Source organism: Macrobrachium nipponense, chromosome 47 (genome assembly GCF_015104395.2).
Source record: "Macrobrachium nipponense isolate FS-2020 chromosome 47, ASM1510439v2, whole genome shotgun sequence".
Classification (NCBI taxonomy): Eukaryota; Metazoa; Arthropoda; class Malacostraca; order Decapoda; family Palaemonidae; genus Macrobrachium; species Macrobrachium nipponense.
In genome coordinates, this window is record NC_087222.1 from 30,788,673 (window position 1) to 30,806,290 (window position 17,618).

Consider the following 17,618-nt stretch of genomic DNA (forward strand, 5'->3'; position numbering starts at 1 on the left):
AGGAAAGAGTGCAGTGACACAGGACACAACAAACGGGTCCTCGAACTTAACCTTAAGTCCACCCAACTTCTTCCTCTGCCTGAAATCCAAAAAACAGTTTACCATTCTCCTCAGTGTAATATTCTGCGATGATGTTCCAGGCTCATCCACTCTCTTCGCACAACTGGTGCCTTACACACCCCCATTTCTATACTGTGCGGTCGACAAAGTATACTAGTAGATGATATCTTTTATCCCCGAAGGCCTAGTACTAAACATGGCGTCCCAGTGAGTTTCTGCTATGTTTGGTACTACCGCCTCAGAGTTGATGCATAGATAACGACCACAAAAGCCCTTGGGGGGGTTTCGTGTAAATTCCCAATCTTTCGGCATTATTCTGAACTATGCTGAATTTCTAAGGGTCATGCTAGTATAACATCTGGAGTAAGTTGCATGGCTCCAGTTTTGCTCAAGTATAGAAAGACTTTGACCCCGTTATACTTGTCCAATGTCTGATGTCATGGGTTAATGTTTCACCAAGGTCGATGAAAAATCATTGACACTGCGTCATGATCAGTTACCGCTACAGTGTGTGGTCTTTAGCGGTGAGAGGCTGAAACCAACATTCTTTGGAAGCTTGAATTTCAAGTCAGCGGGCCCCTTTGGCGTGCTTGTTCCATGTGAATAAGCTTCATCTACTGGAATATAAATAATAATAATAATACCTGTTGGGTGTAGATTAAACTAGCCTTATCCCAGAAGTTACTTTTGCTAAGAAATGGAGTACAGTTTAGCAGCTAGGAGCAAAGCAATACCAGATACGGTGCCTGTGTGGGTCCTAATGACCTTCAGCCATCACCTTGGGCACACCAGATGTAAAACCGAGTGAGTTAACTACCCATTAGGGTCCTCAAGACCTTCAGCCATCGCCTTGGGCACACAAGGACTGGCCCTATTCCAGAAGAGGCTTTTGCAAATGGGGTATGGTTTGTGGGAGCTAGGCCTAAAACGATACCAGATACAGTACCTGTGTGGGTCCTAATGACCTTCAACCATCTCCTTGGGCACACCAGATGTGAAAGTGAGTGAGTTAACTACCCAGACGAGCTGGAGGGAAATATGTTCTAAACTACGTAATAAACAGCACCTACCACACAGGAAGGGCGGCAGAGACAAGGATAAATAAATATAGCGAATAAAAACCTCTCTTGTTTAATAATCAGCGAGAGATGCAAACACTACTCATATCACAGCAGACACCAGGCAGCTATTCGTCAAAAAATATCTAAAAAAAATATCTATACAAAGAAAAATTGAAAAACTTTTTGTGCTTAACAAAACCTCGTCATAACACTGACGCACAGAACTCTATGTTAGTCAGACCGCATAGTATCCAGCTAAGAATATGTAAGTATTGATCTACACTTATTTCTCTAACAAACAGTTAGTTTTATAATGGTAATAGTAACATTAGTATCTATAGAAACAGTTTAAACAAATATTAAGTATGTATATATATATATATATATATATATATATATATTATATATATATATATATATATATATATATATATATACCACAGGAATATGACAGGCAGGTCAGTACAAAGCACTTTCTCCTGATGATGCTTGGTACTGAACTACTGCCCTGTCATTTTTCTGTGGTATTTGCTTATGTATGTATGTATGTATGTAAGTATATGTATATGTATGGATATATATATATATATATATATATATATATATATATATAGATATATATATATATACATATAATGTAAGAAAATTAAGGAAACTGAATGTAAAAAAAAATTGTGTCCTTATTTGGCAATCTTTTTGAAACCTTGATACAAGTTTCTTCGGTCCGTTAAAACATTACCTAAAAATGGCACTTTCTCTGAAAATACAGTGATTTAAATCTCTTCCATCTACTGCAAATCTTATTCAAAATGTCCATCTGTCTACCAAAATCTTTATCAAAATGCTTTCATGTCAAAACCCCCTATCTATAAACATCCTGATTAAACTGCCTTCCTCAGTCAAAATCTTCATTGCAAATGCCTTCCGCTCGTTTGAACTTAGAATGAAATGTCTTCCTCTCTGCCAAAATCTTGTTTAAATATCAACCTCTCCTTTGGAACCCTGGCTTAAATATCAACCATTCTGCCAAGAACTAGCTTAAACGTCCTCCTCTCTGTCGGACCCTTGAGTGAAATGTCAGGCTCTTTGTCCAAATCTTGTTTAAATGACTTTCTGCAGACCTAAATCAGGGTTAAAATGTCTCCCTATCTGTCAAAACATTGATTAAAATGTCATCCTCTCTTTAAAGATCTCTCAACATCATCCTCCATGTCTAAATCAGGATGAAATGTCTTCCTACCTGTCAAAACCTTGATTAAAATGTCAGCCTCTCTGTCAAGATCTCTCAACATCATCCTCCATGTCCTCCATGTCTAAATCAGGATAAAAATGTGCTCCTATCTGTCAAAACCTTCCTTACTGTCGCACCCTGCAGTCCTGATCCCGCCAGAATCTTTCACGGTTCGATGTTGTTGCTGGTGACCTCTGCCGCGTATAATTCTTGCAGGTGAGGAGGGAGCTCATTCTTGTCAGCTTCAGATAACATGTGGCAAACCTGTAGTGACAGACAAGTAGAAAAATACACTTTCAGAAGTTTTCAGCTGGCATGCTCAACGAAACACTTATTGTATGTCTCAGTATGAAGACATCTCAAATTTCATGCAAGTGACACCTTCAATTTATGGCTGCTTAATGGGTTCCTGTATATCTAAAAGTTAATTTTTACTCTCTTATCGTCCATTCCTTCATTTCTCTTTGCTCTAGGTTATTATTCGATACGATCTAACCTGCATAGATGCATTTGCAGACTGATGTAACAACCCATGAGGCCACAGTCGACGCGTAAGTGTTATAGAATCACCTAACAACAGAAAGCCAGACTCTTCTGTAAAGTCAGTATTGGAGGCTCAACTGATTTCACACCCTGAGAGGAACAATATACTTCTTATGCCTTCACCTTTCTTTCTTCTAACTGTCTAAAAAGGATAGGAAATACAGTATTTCACACTCTATGGACTTATTTTGAACCCTGCAATAGCTCTGCATATTCGGCAGGTGACACAACCTGTGCCTCTTAAGCCCGGGAAGTTACATGTACGCTTTTTCTAAAGCTGAGACTGACACTGGGCTATCCATTGCTTATAGATGGGAAGTATGGTATTCCGCAATCACTGGATTCATTTTGAAACCTACGTTAGCACTGCATATTCGACAGGTGACCAGCTTGTACCTCTACTGCCCGGAAACTTAAGCGTAAGATGGATCTAAGTGACGATGCTGTTTGGTCCTCCCTGCTTGAAGTCTCTACTTGAAGGGTTAATAATGAAAACAGCCTAACCTTAACCATCTATCTGTACCTTTCTCACATCTGTTAGACTTCTCACCTCCTTGTGCCTCTGAAGCATCGAGTTGAACTCGAAGTCGTGGTCGTCTTCGCCGAAGGGGTTAAGCAGAGCCTCTGCTACCTTGAGCCAGCCTATGTAGAAGAACAACTGCAGAAGGGCGAACATGGGGAAGTAGAGGTCGATGACGTGGGTTGGGATTCCTTGACTCGGGTCCAAGTATTGCTCTCCGATCAGCGAGAAGATGAAGAACGAGTACACTGCTATGGTCACGACCTTCGGAAACGACACAGACATAAGAAATAGGAGCTGCAGTGAGTGCCCTGTGGGATCTTTCATTTTTATGACATGCAGTCTCCGGGTTATGGCAGGGGTTCTGTTCCCGGCTGGGCGTTGTAAGCCGAAAATCGCCTTAACCTAAATCATCATAATTATAATGGGAATAAATAGCAACAGCGCTGTAAGTCCGGGTTACAGCACCGTAAAGAAGGTTAATAACACCATGAGGTAAGTGCCTTAAGTCCGGAACGACTTAACCCGAACCTGATGTAACCTGGGGACTGCCTGTATTAGAATTTATATTACTATTCAGATGCGGAAACGTCTACTTTGAACAAGCTGAGTATCGCATTACACCATCTTAGAAGCTTTGACATCAACAACACGTATAGTTGAGTTACAGGCTTCGGAGGGGGGGAGCCAAGGGCAAAATGGTTGTGGTAACAGATGGCATCCAGGGGGACAAAGTTCCACTTCAGGTAACATCACTCCATCATAGGTTAGTTTAGCACGAATTGGTTTCAGGTTGCATTTCTCACAGCGAAGTACCAGTACATTGCTACTTTTAAGAAGATTTTATTCTACCACTACTACTGCTGTCATAGGTACGTAGGAAATTATGTGGAACTAAAGAAAGTGTTAGAATACACATGGTGAAGACTTCTGAAGTTCTGACAGGGAGGGACTGATTACTGAATTTGTGTATGTCCCATGTCCAGCATACCTGAATATGGTGAGCACATCAAAGATATATCTAAAAGAGTTCAGGACAATGGATTGTCACAATAAGGGTAGAGTACACTTTACAAGTAAATACAACGGCGTTATGCGTGCCAATTGTTGATATGAAAGGTTAGTGAAGAGCATATTATCTGCTTATGCAAAGGAAAGATAATAAAGATTAATTCTGCTCGTAAATAATGTCAAATAAGTTTTCACCTTCACGTCAGGAAGTGACAAATGGCTATAACCTTACATTAAGTAATCTTTAAAGATCTTCACCTCAGAAACTGGAACAAAGTCTTACCTGTGTGTACACAAGGGGTATATTGTAAAAGCTGAATCCTAAGAGGCCACCGCACTGGCTCCTGATGGCCATGATTTCAGCCGCTATCAGCCGCTGGTGTGAGTCGTTCACCACGACCTCGTCATTTCTGGCCTTCTGCAGAGTCTTACAAGCCCAAGTGATGGGAACCCAGAGCTTGTGCTGTTTCGTCTTCAGTTCCATGTTGTCGAGGGCAATTTTTTCAACGTCTGTCAAGTACCCTACGAAGAAGAAGAGGAGTATACCTACAGGTAGTCTCCGGGTTATAGTGGCTGCAGCACAGTTCAGAGTGAATGTTCTGGTATTGGCTTCAAGGGAGAGCTGATTGCAAGGCAATCCTTGACTAATACTACTACAAGGAGCTCGATTGGCCAGAAGTTCTTGTAGCCTCGTGGGAAATGTTGAGGTTTTCCAATGTTGGAAATACATTCTAGATGTTTATATATACTTTGCGTTTTAACAGCACCAAGTATTATTATTATTATATAATTATTTAAAAGATAAACCCCTGTTCATATGGAAGAAGCCCACCTAAAGGGGCCACTGACTTGAAACTCAAGCTTCCAAAGAATATCATTCAAAAGAAGTCACAGAAGAAATACAAAAAGAAGATATATAAGTCATTAGAAAAGAAAAACGGATAAATCAGTAAATTCATACATAAATAGATACAAATATAAATTAATTAATGATATACAAGGTGAATTATTTTGGGCTAGTAATGCATTGCTTCTTCCTTTGAACTTCTGAGGTATAAAGGAACATCCTGATCATACATTGTGTGACAGAGAGAGAGAGAGAGAGAGAGAGAGAGAGAGAGAGAGAGAGAGATAAAATACTTACCAGCAACAATGAACTGCTGCAGGTTTGGTAGTTTCCTCTTAACTGCAGGAGAAATCTTAGCAAAGGTCAGGGCGATGGTGAGATTGACATAACGCAAGATGGTCGCTCTGACGTTCTTGGATTCTGGATCCTGCGAATAAGAGAAGAAGAAATGTGTTGAATCCTCATCAGGAACAATAACAGGCGATACGGTTTCAATGGCGGCGGATTGGCACATTGTCACTGACACTTATCATTATTGTTAAATATTATTATTTTGCAAAGGATGAACCCTGTTCATATAGAACAAGCCCACCAAAGGTGTCCATCAGGAAGAAGTGAGAGGAAGTAAAGGGAAGTACAGAAAGTAGAGATCCCACTCATTAAAATAGAAAAAATAGATTGATAAATAGAAAAAAAAGTATTAAAATGCAAGAAGAATAGTATTATTAGGGTAGTCATGCATAGCCTTGAGAATATCAGGGGTAGACTAGCCTAATTTTGAGTGCAAAGATGAGGAAAGAGTTCCTCATTTTTTAAATTAAAACAAGTAAAAAATGTGCCGAATAATGCTCTACGAAACTCTCAAACTTTCAGCCACAGCCCGGTGGTGGCCTGTGGTGACATCTATATGTGTGCCAGACGCAACGATCATGGCTAGCTTTAACCTTGAATAAAATAAAAATACCGAGGCTAGATAGAGGGCTGCAATTTGGTATGTTTGATGATTAGAGGGTGGATGATCAATGTAGCAATTTGCAGCCCTCTAGCCTCTGTAGTTTTTAAGATCTGAGGGTGGACAGAAAAGACCCCAGTTTCAGTTTCATTGAAAATAATCGCTTACTTTACTTTCCAACTGCTATAGTGACATCAGACAGTGATACTTTGATCTCAAAAACAGAATTTACATCTTACCATTTTGCTCGACTGAACAAGGCCTACTGGCAGGAAATATTCCAGATAACGCAGAAGGATAACTAAAATTTCGTCAACCAACATGAGACAATAGTCAGTGAATTCATTGAACAACATAGACGGCGAATCCGCATCATGCAGTTGACATTAATAACAGACTCAATGAAAACTACCCTCTAACAAAGAAAATAGAGTTATGGGAAATCAAAATAATAATTAGAAATTTTAAACACAAGGCACCAGGAAGAAGTGGAATTAACAAGATCATAATTCAAAATTTACCAGATATTGCACTTGAAAAATCAAGATAAGTATACAATTGGGCTCTCTCAATGGGATATTTTCTAATTATCTTCAAGAATGCAATAATGATTTTGATACCCAAATCAGGAAAAGATATGTGCCAGGTAGAGAATTATAGACCAATATCAATACTAGAAATACCTGGCAAAATATTTGAAAAAATAATTAACAATAGATTAGTATTGTTCCTAGAAGGCAATCAGCTACACCATAAAAATCAATATTGATTTAGAAAAGGAAGAGGAACCCAGATTGCAATAGCAACAATATATGAGAGCATTGCACTATCACAAAGAAAAAGATACCTATGCAACCTAGTATGTAGAGATATAACTAAGGCATTTGACAAAGTATGGATACAAGGACTTCAGTACAAAATATTACATCTCAACCTTCCAGGCATTTTTGAGAAAATACTATGCAACTTCATCAAAGATCGGACAGCAGAAATCAAGTCACAAAATTACATAGGGAATCCATTCCCGTTACTAAGTGGAGTCCCACAAGGATCTGTACTCAGTCCAACATTATTCATATTATATACCTCAGATGTGACTCCACCACCAGAGCACTGTACTGATGTCTGCTTTGCAGATGATATAACTCAAATAGTTATACAACCAGAAAAACGTACAAGGAGAAGGGACCCAACTTTGAAAGGACAAGTAGCACAAAAAACAATGAACCAGATTGAAAGAATCAATCAATTTGAAAAGAAGTGGAAGATAAAAAAACAAATAAATCTAAATTCTAGTATCGATATCTGCATACAAACCTGCACAAATAATGTTAGACCAACAACCAATGAATTTTAATAAAAGCACAAGAATACTAGGAATGCAATTCGGACAAAGAGAAATATCAAGACATGTGAGAGAAAGGCTAAGTATAGCAAGAACACAAAATACAAAGCTGAAAAGGTTTAGGAATATGAACACAACTATCAAAATCCATTTCTACAAAAGCCTAATCAGATCAATAATGGAATATCCACCAATACCCACGTGCTTAGCATCGACTTCCAGTATAAGTGCATTACAAAAATTCCAAAATAAGATACTAAGAAGATGACGATCTGAATATAGAACAAATACACAAAAAATACAAAATGGAACCAATTAATCAGAGATTATACAGAATGGCAAGCAATATATGGAGAAAACTAGTTCAATACAATTGTGAATTAGCAGAAGAATCGGAAGCAGAAGAGAAAAACCTTGACCCAAACAACACAGACCACAGATGGTGGAGAAGGGTATCTTCATATATTCATCGCGATGAACCTCAACCTTTATACTTTTAAAAAATGTCTGGTGAAAAGGTAATATGTAGAATTTCCTATGTATAAATAATGCAAAATCATTATGATAATCAAAATTAAGGCTAAAATTAGAAAATTGGAACTTTATCAAATATGATTATACTTTTAGGAAATAGATTTCAAAATATGTAATCTGTACAATTCATAATCTTAATATAATGTAGAATCATTATTGTATTATGTTAATATTAGTTATGAAATTGTACCCTTACCCAAATAAAATTGTGGATAAACCACACTTTACATTACTCTTGCTAATACTTAACTTTCTAAACTATTCCCTACCATGGTTAGCTAGCTAACTGCCCTCACTCTTCTTTCACCCATCTTACCTATCAGCTAAAAAAGAAAAAAAAAAAGCAAATTACAAAGGACTTTCTGTGACTTGTGTTAGTTAAGATTTCATAGCACTTCTTCCTCTTCTCTTGTAATCACAGAATCCAGCAACCCACCTGTCCAGTTATATAGGTGCTGAGGGTGATGGCCAACGTATCAGGCCAGGGGAGGCTTTTGTAAGTACTCCACCACCTGCTGACGACCAGGGAGACGAAGAAGCCCAGGACGAAGGAGATGGGGATCAAGTTTCTGAATTTGGCACAGTGGACCACGACCATCTCGAAGACTCTGCGGGAAAGGGAGGTCACTGGAGTTCATTCCGTCCGTGTTATGAAATGGTCCTTGGGCGTTGCTTCAGACAGCTTCTTCTGTACTGTGAGTTCTATTGCTACTGAGGACCTTGTGGCTTACTAGAGGCACCGTTTCCTACTGAAGACGTAACTCCCTATTGAAATACAGTTCCTGTTGGCACTATTGCTCACTTAAGCAATTACTAATGAAGGTAACGATACAATCACCTACTGAAGGGTTCTTTGCTAATGAAAATATTACTGCTTATTCAAGATAACATTGGTTACTGTAGAGACTATTGTTTACTCAAGATAACCATTACATATTGAAGTTACCACTCAAACTGCTAAACTGCTACTGAAAATACCATAGACATTTCAAGGTACCAGTGAAGATAGCATTCAAGGTAATGTTGAAGATACCTGTCTGCTGAAGGTACCATTGGGTTACTATAGTAGATTCACATCAACCGTGCATCTGATGTCTAGGCCAGTCCCTTACGGCACTCCTGATTGGCTGTTGATAAGTTAATCACAGGGCTGGAAACTCACAGTCTCCAGAGAAGCATTATCATTAGGCAGGATGTAGTATGTTCCACCTCTCCTGAAGGATACTTTTGAAAGACGTGTCCCTCAGGAGAGGTGAAACATGCTACATCCTGCCTATGTGAATTCTCTCGAGAGACTCTTAGAGTTTCCAGCCCTGTGATTGGCACTTATCAACAGCCAATCAGGAGCATCGTAAGGGACTGGTGACCTAGACATCAGATAAACGGCTGATGTGAATCTACTATAGCTATTTTAAAATGGATGAGCTAGACCCTCTCTATGTCAGATGTCTATTTTTGATTGTTGGGCCAGTTTCGGCTATGGGAAATGGGTCTTAACGTACAGAACGTAGACTAATTTGCCAGTCATGGTGCTCTTACAGACCAGGATTCCAATTCCTGGCCAATTCCTACTCTAAAAGAGGAAAGTTAATTATATCTTAGTTTAACCAGACCACTGAGCTGATTAACAGCTCCCCCACGGCTGGCCCGAAGGATCAGATATTTTTACGTGGCTAGGAACCAATTGGTCACTTAGCAACTGGACCCTACAGCTTATTGTGGGATCCGAACCACATTGTATCAAGAAATGAATTTCTTTCACCAGAAATAAATTCCTCTGATTCCGCGTTGGCCGAATCTAAAAGAGGAAAAGAAAGCGATGCCTACCTCATGTTTTCCTCGGGGAGGGCGAATCGATAGATCAGAGTGATCACGTAGTACAGGACGATGAACACCAGCATATCCTGCCACACCATCTTGTACACGCTGCCGCGCCATCTGGAAATCGAGGACGAGAGAGAGAGGTGAATAATAGGTGAGATGGTTTCCATGGCGACAAATGTCATTTACTTGCAAGCAGCTACAGGTATCTGAGATATATTACAAACACATACACATACACATACACACACAACACTCACTTGAGGAGCAGCTTGAAGAAGGACCCGAAGCCTCCATGGCTGGCGATCTTATCGCAATAGACGACCGTCATGGCGATAATAGCGGAGCTCGGCTGATGGCAACACTCACTCTCTCTCTCTCTCTTACCTCCGCCCACCCGCCCCCCTGAAATGGGAAGGGTATAGTAGATAATTATAATTCTTCGTCAGGAGCTGAAAATAAACCGATTAAATGATTTCCTGTGGTCTGATGGAGGTGTAACAGTGTGTGTGTGTGTATGTTTGTGTGTATGTATGTATATGCATGTCCTCTCTCTCTCTCTTTCTGTCTGTATATATATCTATAATAGATATATATATATATATTATATATATATAGAATATATATATATCATATATATATATATATATATATATATATATATATATATATTATATATATATATATATAATATATATACTCTCTCTCGTCAAATACTGAAATCACAAACCATAAAAAAGAAACTTTATTCTACCACTCAATAATCACACTTCTTCTGTTTTCCAATGTTTATCCTTGAAAAAAAAAAAAAACTTTTTTTTTTCTATTTTCGAGTGTGGCTTCATTCTCGGATCACTCAGGTGCTCGTATTTTAAAGGACCTCAGGTACGTAATTTGGGTTATTATTCTTAACCTCCTGGATTTAAACAGTCTTTTCTTTAGGAAAAAAAAAATGTATCAATTCTTGCTGTCGTTTGAATGAACAAGAATGTAAGGCGTTTCTGGGCTGTAAATATTTTCTTTTCGCAGCCTGATATAGGATCAAATTACCAGGACAGTCATATAACTCAGTTCAAACCGGCTTCTTCTTCTTCGTTCACAGAGAGAGAGAGAGAGAGAGAGAGAGAGAGAGAGAGAGAGAGAGAGAGTTGTTGGGTAAGAAAGTTCGTCAGGAGTTTGCATACCGGATGGTCAAGGCGTATTATCTGACAGTGAGAGAGAGAGAGAGAGATGGACCTGGCAACTGCCTTTGATGTCATATCTAGTCGCGTTATAATAATAATAATAATCTATTGGCAAGTGTTGCTCTCTCTCTCTCTCTCTCTCTCTCTCTCTCTCTCTCTCTCTATTATGTATACAATCATTGGTAAATGCTTTCGTCAGTGATGTAAATCCTACCACGGGTATTGTAAGCAAACATATGCGGTGAGAGAGAGAGAGAGAGAGAGAGCTTGCATGCTTTGCAACCAAGTGCATGGCGCCAGTACAGAGCTACAGAAATCAATAGTCATCGTACATCATGAAGCCGAATGTTATTAGTACTAATATTATTATTACCATTATTAGAGGCAATAAAAGTTAAGAGGGAGATAATGTTTCCACATACGATTATGTGTATGTTGCTGTTGTTTGTGCATGTGTGTGCGTGCGTGTAGTGTGTGTATGTGTTAAGTTTCGACCAGATATCTTTTAGATGCAACTGGTTGAGAGTAAGTTCATCTCTGCGTCAGTTTGCAGTACAAGATGCTAATCCATGTAACATGGACAGACAAACAGAGAGGCATATGGGTAAAAATATATATAATCCTTCAAAGTAATTTGCATACATTACAATAAAACTTCAACTGGCTGTTTTAATCCTTCATAATTAAGTAACTTAAACAAAAAAGTTCCTATAGGCCTAGAGACTTCAGTGCTTAACGTGTACCTCATAGAATTAAAAATAAAAATCTGAATTCGTTCACTCTTTTGGGAATGATATAAGTTGTTAATAACAACTATCACTTCGTTTATAATACCGTTATAGCCGCGTTATAAGGAAATGTGTATAACCTTGGCCCAAACACACACACACAAAAGAATATTTTTGGGGAAGAGATGTAAGAATGGTGGTGCACCATTATTCAACTTGACAGCATAAAGGTTAACAAATCGATTTGCTGTCTTCGTAAACTTGTTCCTAAGTTATGTAATGGATTATTATTTTCTCTTTTCACAGACACAAAGACACAAAGACACAGGGACACAGAAACGTACTTAGATCGCGTCCGTGGAGATCAGACTAAACTCTAAAGGGGCTAAAATTAAGTCTCGTGCAGAGAATGAATTACATAAATCCCTAAATGGCAACTCTTTGCGTTCGACAGACACGAGATTGTTTCTCTATTATTCGTTCACTTTAACATTAAAAATAAAATAAAAAACAATCCCTTAATCGCTTTGCTCTTTGTACAGGCACGTAATCCGTCATTCTTCCGAATAAATGGCGTAATCAAGTTTTTAACGACACGAATATATGATCGTAAGCGACTTGCGAATATGAAAAATGGACTAAATCTTACGAGAAAAAAAAACTTCCATGAATCTGCAATTCGTGACTCAGTCATTTCCTTAAGAAGTTGACTGACGTCCTTCGTTATTTAACATTGTTTCGTTTTATCGTCTCCGTCATTTAAACCTTAAAAAATGCAACAAGTTACAAAGAAGCGCTTTACGTATCTTACATAGAGACATTATTTACCCCATAATGGAAGAACCCTTGAAAATTACCACTTAAGGAGGCCGCGAAAGGCGGCGTCCATCTTTGTCGTTCTCTTTCGTTCAGTTCCGCCGGACTTCGTCCTTTAAAGTTCATCCACACCTTCGCCACCGCCGCATCGACTTCGTCATAATGAAAGTATGACTTCATAAGATGACGATGTATATTTCGCAACGAAGGTTAAAGAACGACTATGGCGTCAGTGAACAATGAAACGAACGAAAGGCGATCAAACGCGAACGAACTTTTGTGGGAAAAGGGCGGCCACAGAAAGCCCCTCAAGTGTAGGGGTATGAGTCTAGGCTCTAAAGGAATGCGCTCTGGAGGGTTACAATATTTATAAATAAACACCAAAAAACACGGGTTGAATCCCACGTGCGCCTTGGAATACAAGCATTCTAACACTGGCTATCAAACTCGAACTTATTTTTTGAATGAAACTGAATGAAAATCGTAATTTATCGAAAGAATTATATAAATAAAAATAAAAATAATAAAAACATTCGTTACTCGTCGTGGGTGTGTCTAGTCATAAGGGTCATCCGTGAAGTCTCTCTCTCTCTCTCTCTCTCTCTCTCTCTCTCTCTCTCTCTCTCTCTCTCTCTCTCTCTCTGCCAACTTCCAGTGAGCCGATAAGACTGGAACAGGACCTATATAGGCCTATTCCACTTCAGCATTCCTCTCATCGAAATTCAAACCGATTGGTTTGATTCACAAACTGGGCCACTGGCCACCACTTTCTAATTTCGCGAGTTTATTTGGTTCCTTTTTGCCAAAACTCTCTCTGAAACCTCAAAATGGTACCCGGTCAAGAAAGCGGTAACCTTTGACCTTTCCGGAAACGTATTTATGTGATCCTGGTGCTCTTATTAGGGTGGCCACTTCAAAATTCCCCAAAAGAAGGACAATAATTTTGTTGTTGTTGTTGCCAACACCAATTTTTTACCTAAATTGAACATGATAATAATAATATATATATATATATATATATATATATATAATATATATATATATATATATATATATATATAAATGAGTGTTTATTTGTCAATTTTATTAATGATGGGACAATTTAGTACATAATAATAATAATAAAAATAAAAATAACTTGGGTGAAAAAAATTAACATTATTTTAGAAACTAAATAAAGGAGTTACTGAATTATCAATCTAACGTTTGTACTTTGCCCCTCTCCTTGCCATATTTAAGAGGTTTCTATTTGCCAAAAAGTTTTTGTACATAGCAGGGCATTCTTCTGTAAAGTTGTTACAAATTTGGAGCCCTGCTTTGACCGAGTCCACTTGCAGACGATTTCTCTCATTTGTCCAAAAGCTGAAGTCATCATTGAGAAAACCCGTTCTGTGTGAGCATGGAAAAGAGAAAATATAAGCGCTCACTTTCTTCAGATGTGTTAAAGGAACCTCACATTTACTGAACAGCTTGAGATAACGTTCCTCACTGCGGCTATCTTTCATCTCAGGAGTATTGATAATTGCCTCCACAATCACATACTCTTCATATAATTCATCCATGACTATTTCTTGAATGTTACAAGCCCCTTGACTGCGTCACAGAATTCTTCAAAAGGTATTGCTCTTGTTAGACTTAATTTTGACACTTTGTCATGAAAGTTGTCTTCGGAGAAGTCATACCTTTCACTTGAGTACTTTATAGCTCTTTCATCGAAAGCAATTCAGATCCAAACCTGAAGTCTCTAGTTTAGGTAATAGCTGATTTGTTATGGCCTCGGATGATTCATTGTTATCACTGTAAAAGTCAAGTAACATGTTGCTATTGAAAAGGGTAATCCATGTTCTTTGATGTACTCCAAATGTGTTTCTACAGAATACGGTGCTAGAACATTTTTACACAAAGCTTTTGTTTTAGTTTTCCCACATGTTGCTCCCCTCACTATCAATGAGTCACTATAAATTTCTTTGTCAACTTTTACTCCACAATCAACACTTCTGTATGATAGATGATGCTTCACAGCATGATATAATTTACACAATTCTGCAGCCATTATTCTATCATCTTGAGATGATCGAGATGAGCAGAAATATGATAACACTGATGATGTGTCAACACTACGAGTGTTAGTTTTATGTTTATCTGAGGCAGCATGTTCTTCAATTACAATTTTTCCCGTGCCACCGATATCCATATCACATTGGTATACTGTGCAAAGTGCATATTAATCACCTTTTCTGCTTTTAGAAATAAATCCAAATTCCGTGGTCCTTCATGGTTAAATGTAGTCTTTCTTTTTGGCGTTTCTTTAGTGTATTCAATAAAGCGAGAAATAGTCAACCAAATCTCACTTCAACATTCAGCAGAATGACATCTCTGATTTTTTAGACAGACACAAAAAGCAGGACATTATTATTGTCCTTCTTAAGGCAAAGCAGGACGTCTGGCCACCCTAGCTCTTATGTGATGATGTGATTAATAACTGATTATAATTCGAAAGCATTTTTTGAAATGAAAACCGCCACGTGAATTTGTAAGAGATACCCATAAACCTACGCACGTTTTCTTTGGCCGATAATATATCGTGAACTTCGATATATTTCTTTTGTTTGGTAGAAACTATTACCAGAGTAAAAAAACAGATGAAGACTAAAATGGAGAAGAGAATAAATGATAAGTTTATGAAGTAATGGAAAGACTTTACGAGGATTTATTACAAAAACTATCAGGGACAGATATGCGGCGGCCATATAGGAAGAAAAGGGGGAAGGTTAAGTAGCCAAAATCATGGTATTCTCATACCTTTCTAAAGAGTAAATGGGGAAAATGAAAGAATTTAACATAAACATACAATATAAAAGAGGAAATATACTTCAATATACTTAAATAACCAAAAAACACAAAATCAAATAGCAAATACGACTTCGATATTCTTAAAAAGCAAAAGGAAAAAACAAGATCAAAGAGCAAATATGATTTCAATATACTTAAATAGCCAATAAATATAATATAAAAGAGCAAATATGGCTTTAATATAGATTAAATAACCAAAAAAGACAATATACAAAAGGAATTATACTTCAATATACTTAAATGAGCAAAAATAAATGTTAAAAAACAGAAAGGAAGATCCGTTACATAGAAATATCCTTCGTATTACTACTAATATCGCCACTCTCCAACCTTATGTAAATTGACGCTTTTTTAAAGGCCCTTTTTAAGGTAAAAATACCAGTTTTTTACCGCAATTTTGCGTCAGAAAAGTAAAATTGGTCGTAATATTTCCATGTCTGGTCATTTTGGTCTTTCATAATTAGGTTTAATCCGGTCAATTATACTAGACAATTATGGACCTCAATACTAGTAATCCGCGTAGGATGAGGTTCCTATCGGCGTCCCCAAAGGGCGCCGCCTACCGCCCATTTAATTTCGGGAGAGTTTAAGTATGGCCTTTCGGTGCCGAACAACCTCATAGGTCCCAATGGTTGGCCTGTGGCCTAAATGTGCAACTCAGTCTAGGCTAAGCTGGTTTTCCGTTCCATCAAGCACTTTTACCTAGGGTAAAAAACCGCATGGTACAGGGGTGGACCATGGACAATCAATGTGTACAACCCTAAAAAAAGTACATTATAACGCGTCCTGACACCGGAGATGGGCATCAGTCGCGACTTGTTGTTGGTGAGAAACGGAGCTGAAGACCTCTACTCTCCTTTCGAAGTAAGTATTTTCTCCAAAGTTAGAAATTAAGGCCAAATTTAAAGCATTAAACAGAGGGTAGTGAAAAGGGTGTCCAACGTAGTGCAAATCTCACCAAAACGCGTTCAACATTTTTACTTACAACTCGAAATATTTAGAAGATTGACGCCATCTCGATGTTTACGGAGTCGCTTGTGTCAATAAACTAACCATTTCCTGTGATAAACCCGCACACCACTTGTACCCACAGACGCTGGGGCACTTTCATCACAACAATCGGAAAACTTTCCCTCACGGAGTAAACAACTGTTTCGTAGAAGAAGACGACGAAGAGTGCACTTCGATAATTTTTAAAATAAATAGTAGCTAAAACATCAATATTTTACATATTTATGATGATTAATTTGAAAATATTCGTTATTGAAAAAGTAACTCGATTCTGACTCAAATTTAAGTAATTATTTTTTGGAATTAGAACGTTCTTTTAAGTCCTGCATTATGACATCACGACATCTTGACTTTCGTACCTATTGTAAATAATTGCTTTACTCAACTTTCTTGCAGAACAGTTTACCAGTTATTCATGCAGATTATCAGCTCTTCATGTAATTGGTATAATCGTAATGCGCATATATATATCTTTATTATTTACTTTTTGGATATATGAAGATGTTTTACTGCCGGATTATCGTCGTAGTGTGACGCAATCGTTTTCGGTCCCTGGGCCTCTGTTTTCGCACCATAAGAAATAATGGGGCCCGTATTTGCAATGACCAGAAAGTCGTTAAAAGAGGAAAGTTAGCATTGAGGGGCATATGTTTTGATTGAGAAAAATACAAATTTATTCAATAGCTAGCTTGTAAAAAATACTTGATTACAAAAAACTTGATTGACAACTAAGCAGCATACCTACTATGGGTTTCAGAGACAGTGCAAGCACGTTTTTGGGCAATACCTATTTGTACATGAACTTTCCTGTCAGATATATACTTAGCTATACGTCTCTGATGTCACGACAGAATTCAAAACTCGCGGCACACGCGACAGGTAGGTCAGGTGATCTACCTTACCCGCCGCTGGGTGGCGGATGTAAGAACCAATCTCCCTTTCCAGCCAGAATTTTTCTGTCGCCGGTGACGACTACACCTGTGGTGTTACCTCCTGACAGCTTTATTCATTTCTCGTTGCCGTGGATTTATTTGGACTGACTTTCGGTGAAGTACCTGATCTTGTTGGCTTGGCATACGCATTTGTGAAATTGGTGAAATT

General features: G+C 38.1%; 1 protein-coding gene across 1 annotated transcript; it reads right to left on the minus strand.

Moving 5' to 3' along the window:
• Positions 1 to 1,696: 1,696 nt before the first annotated feature.
• On the minus strand, positions 1,697 to 12,272 carry LOC135204832 (bestrophin-2-like). Its single transcript, XM_064235037.1, has 8 exons — positions 12,182 to 12,272; positions 10,186 to 10,330; positions 9,932 to 10,042; positions 8,541 to 8,712; positions 5,571 to 5,700; positions 4,710 to 4,948; positions 3,446 to 3,679; positions 1,697 to 2,616 (listed from the first exon to the last, which is right to left on the minus strand). Exons 2-8 carry the CDS (start codon positions 10,254 to 10,256, stop codon positions 2,518 to 2,520), a joined length of 1,056 nt encoding a protein of 351 aa, XP_064091107.1. The 5' UTR covers positions 10,257 to 10,330; positions 12,182 to 12,272; the 3' UTR covers positions 1,697 to 2,517.
• Between the last annotated feature and the right edge of the window lie 5,346 nt (positions 12,273 to 17,618).

Bases quoted from the DNA above. Each gene is read 5' to 3' on its own strand.
- LOC135204832 (XM_064235037.1), bottom strand. From the start codon at position 10,256: ATGACGGTCGTCTATTGCGATAAGATCGCCAGCCATGGAGGCTTCGGG. The intron at 4,949-5,570 runs GTAAGTATTTTA...TCTTCTTCGTAG, and splicing joins GCAGCAGTTCATTGTTGCTG to GGTACTTGACAGACGTTGAA. The intron at 3,680-4,709 runs GTAAGACTTTGT...TCGTTTCCGAAG, and splicing joins TACCCCTTGTGTACACACAG to GTCGTGACCATAGCAGTGTA.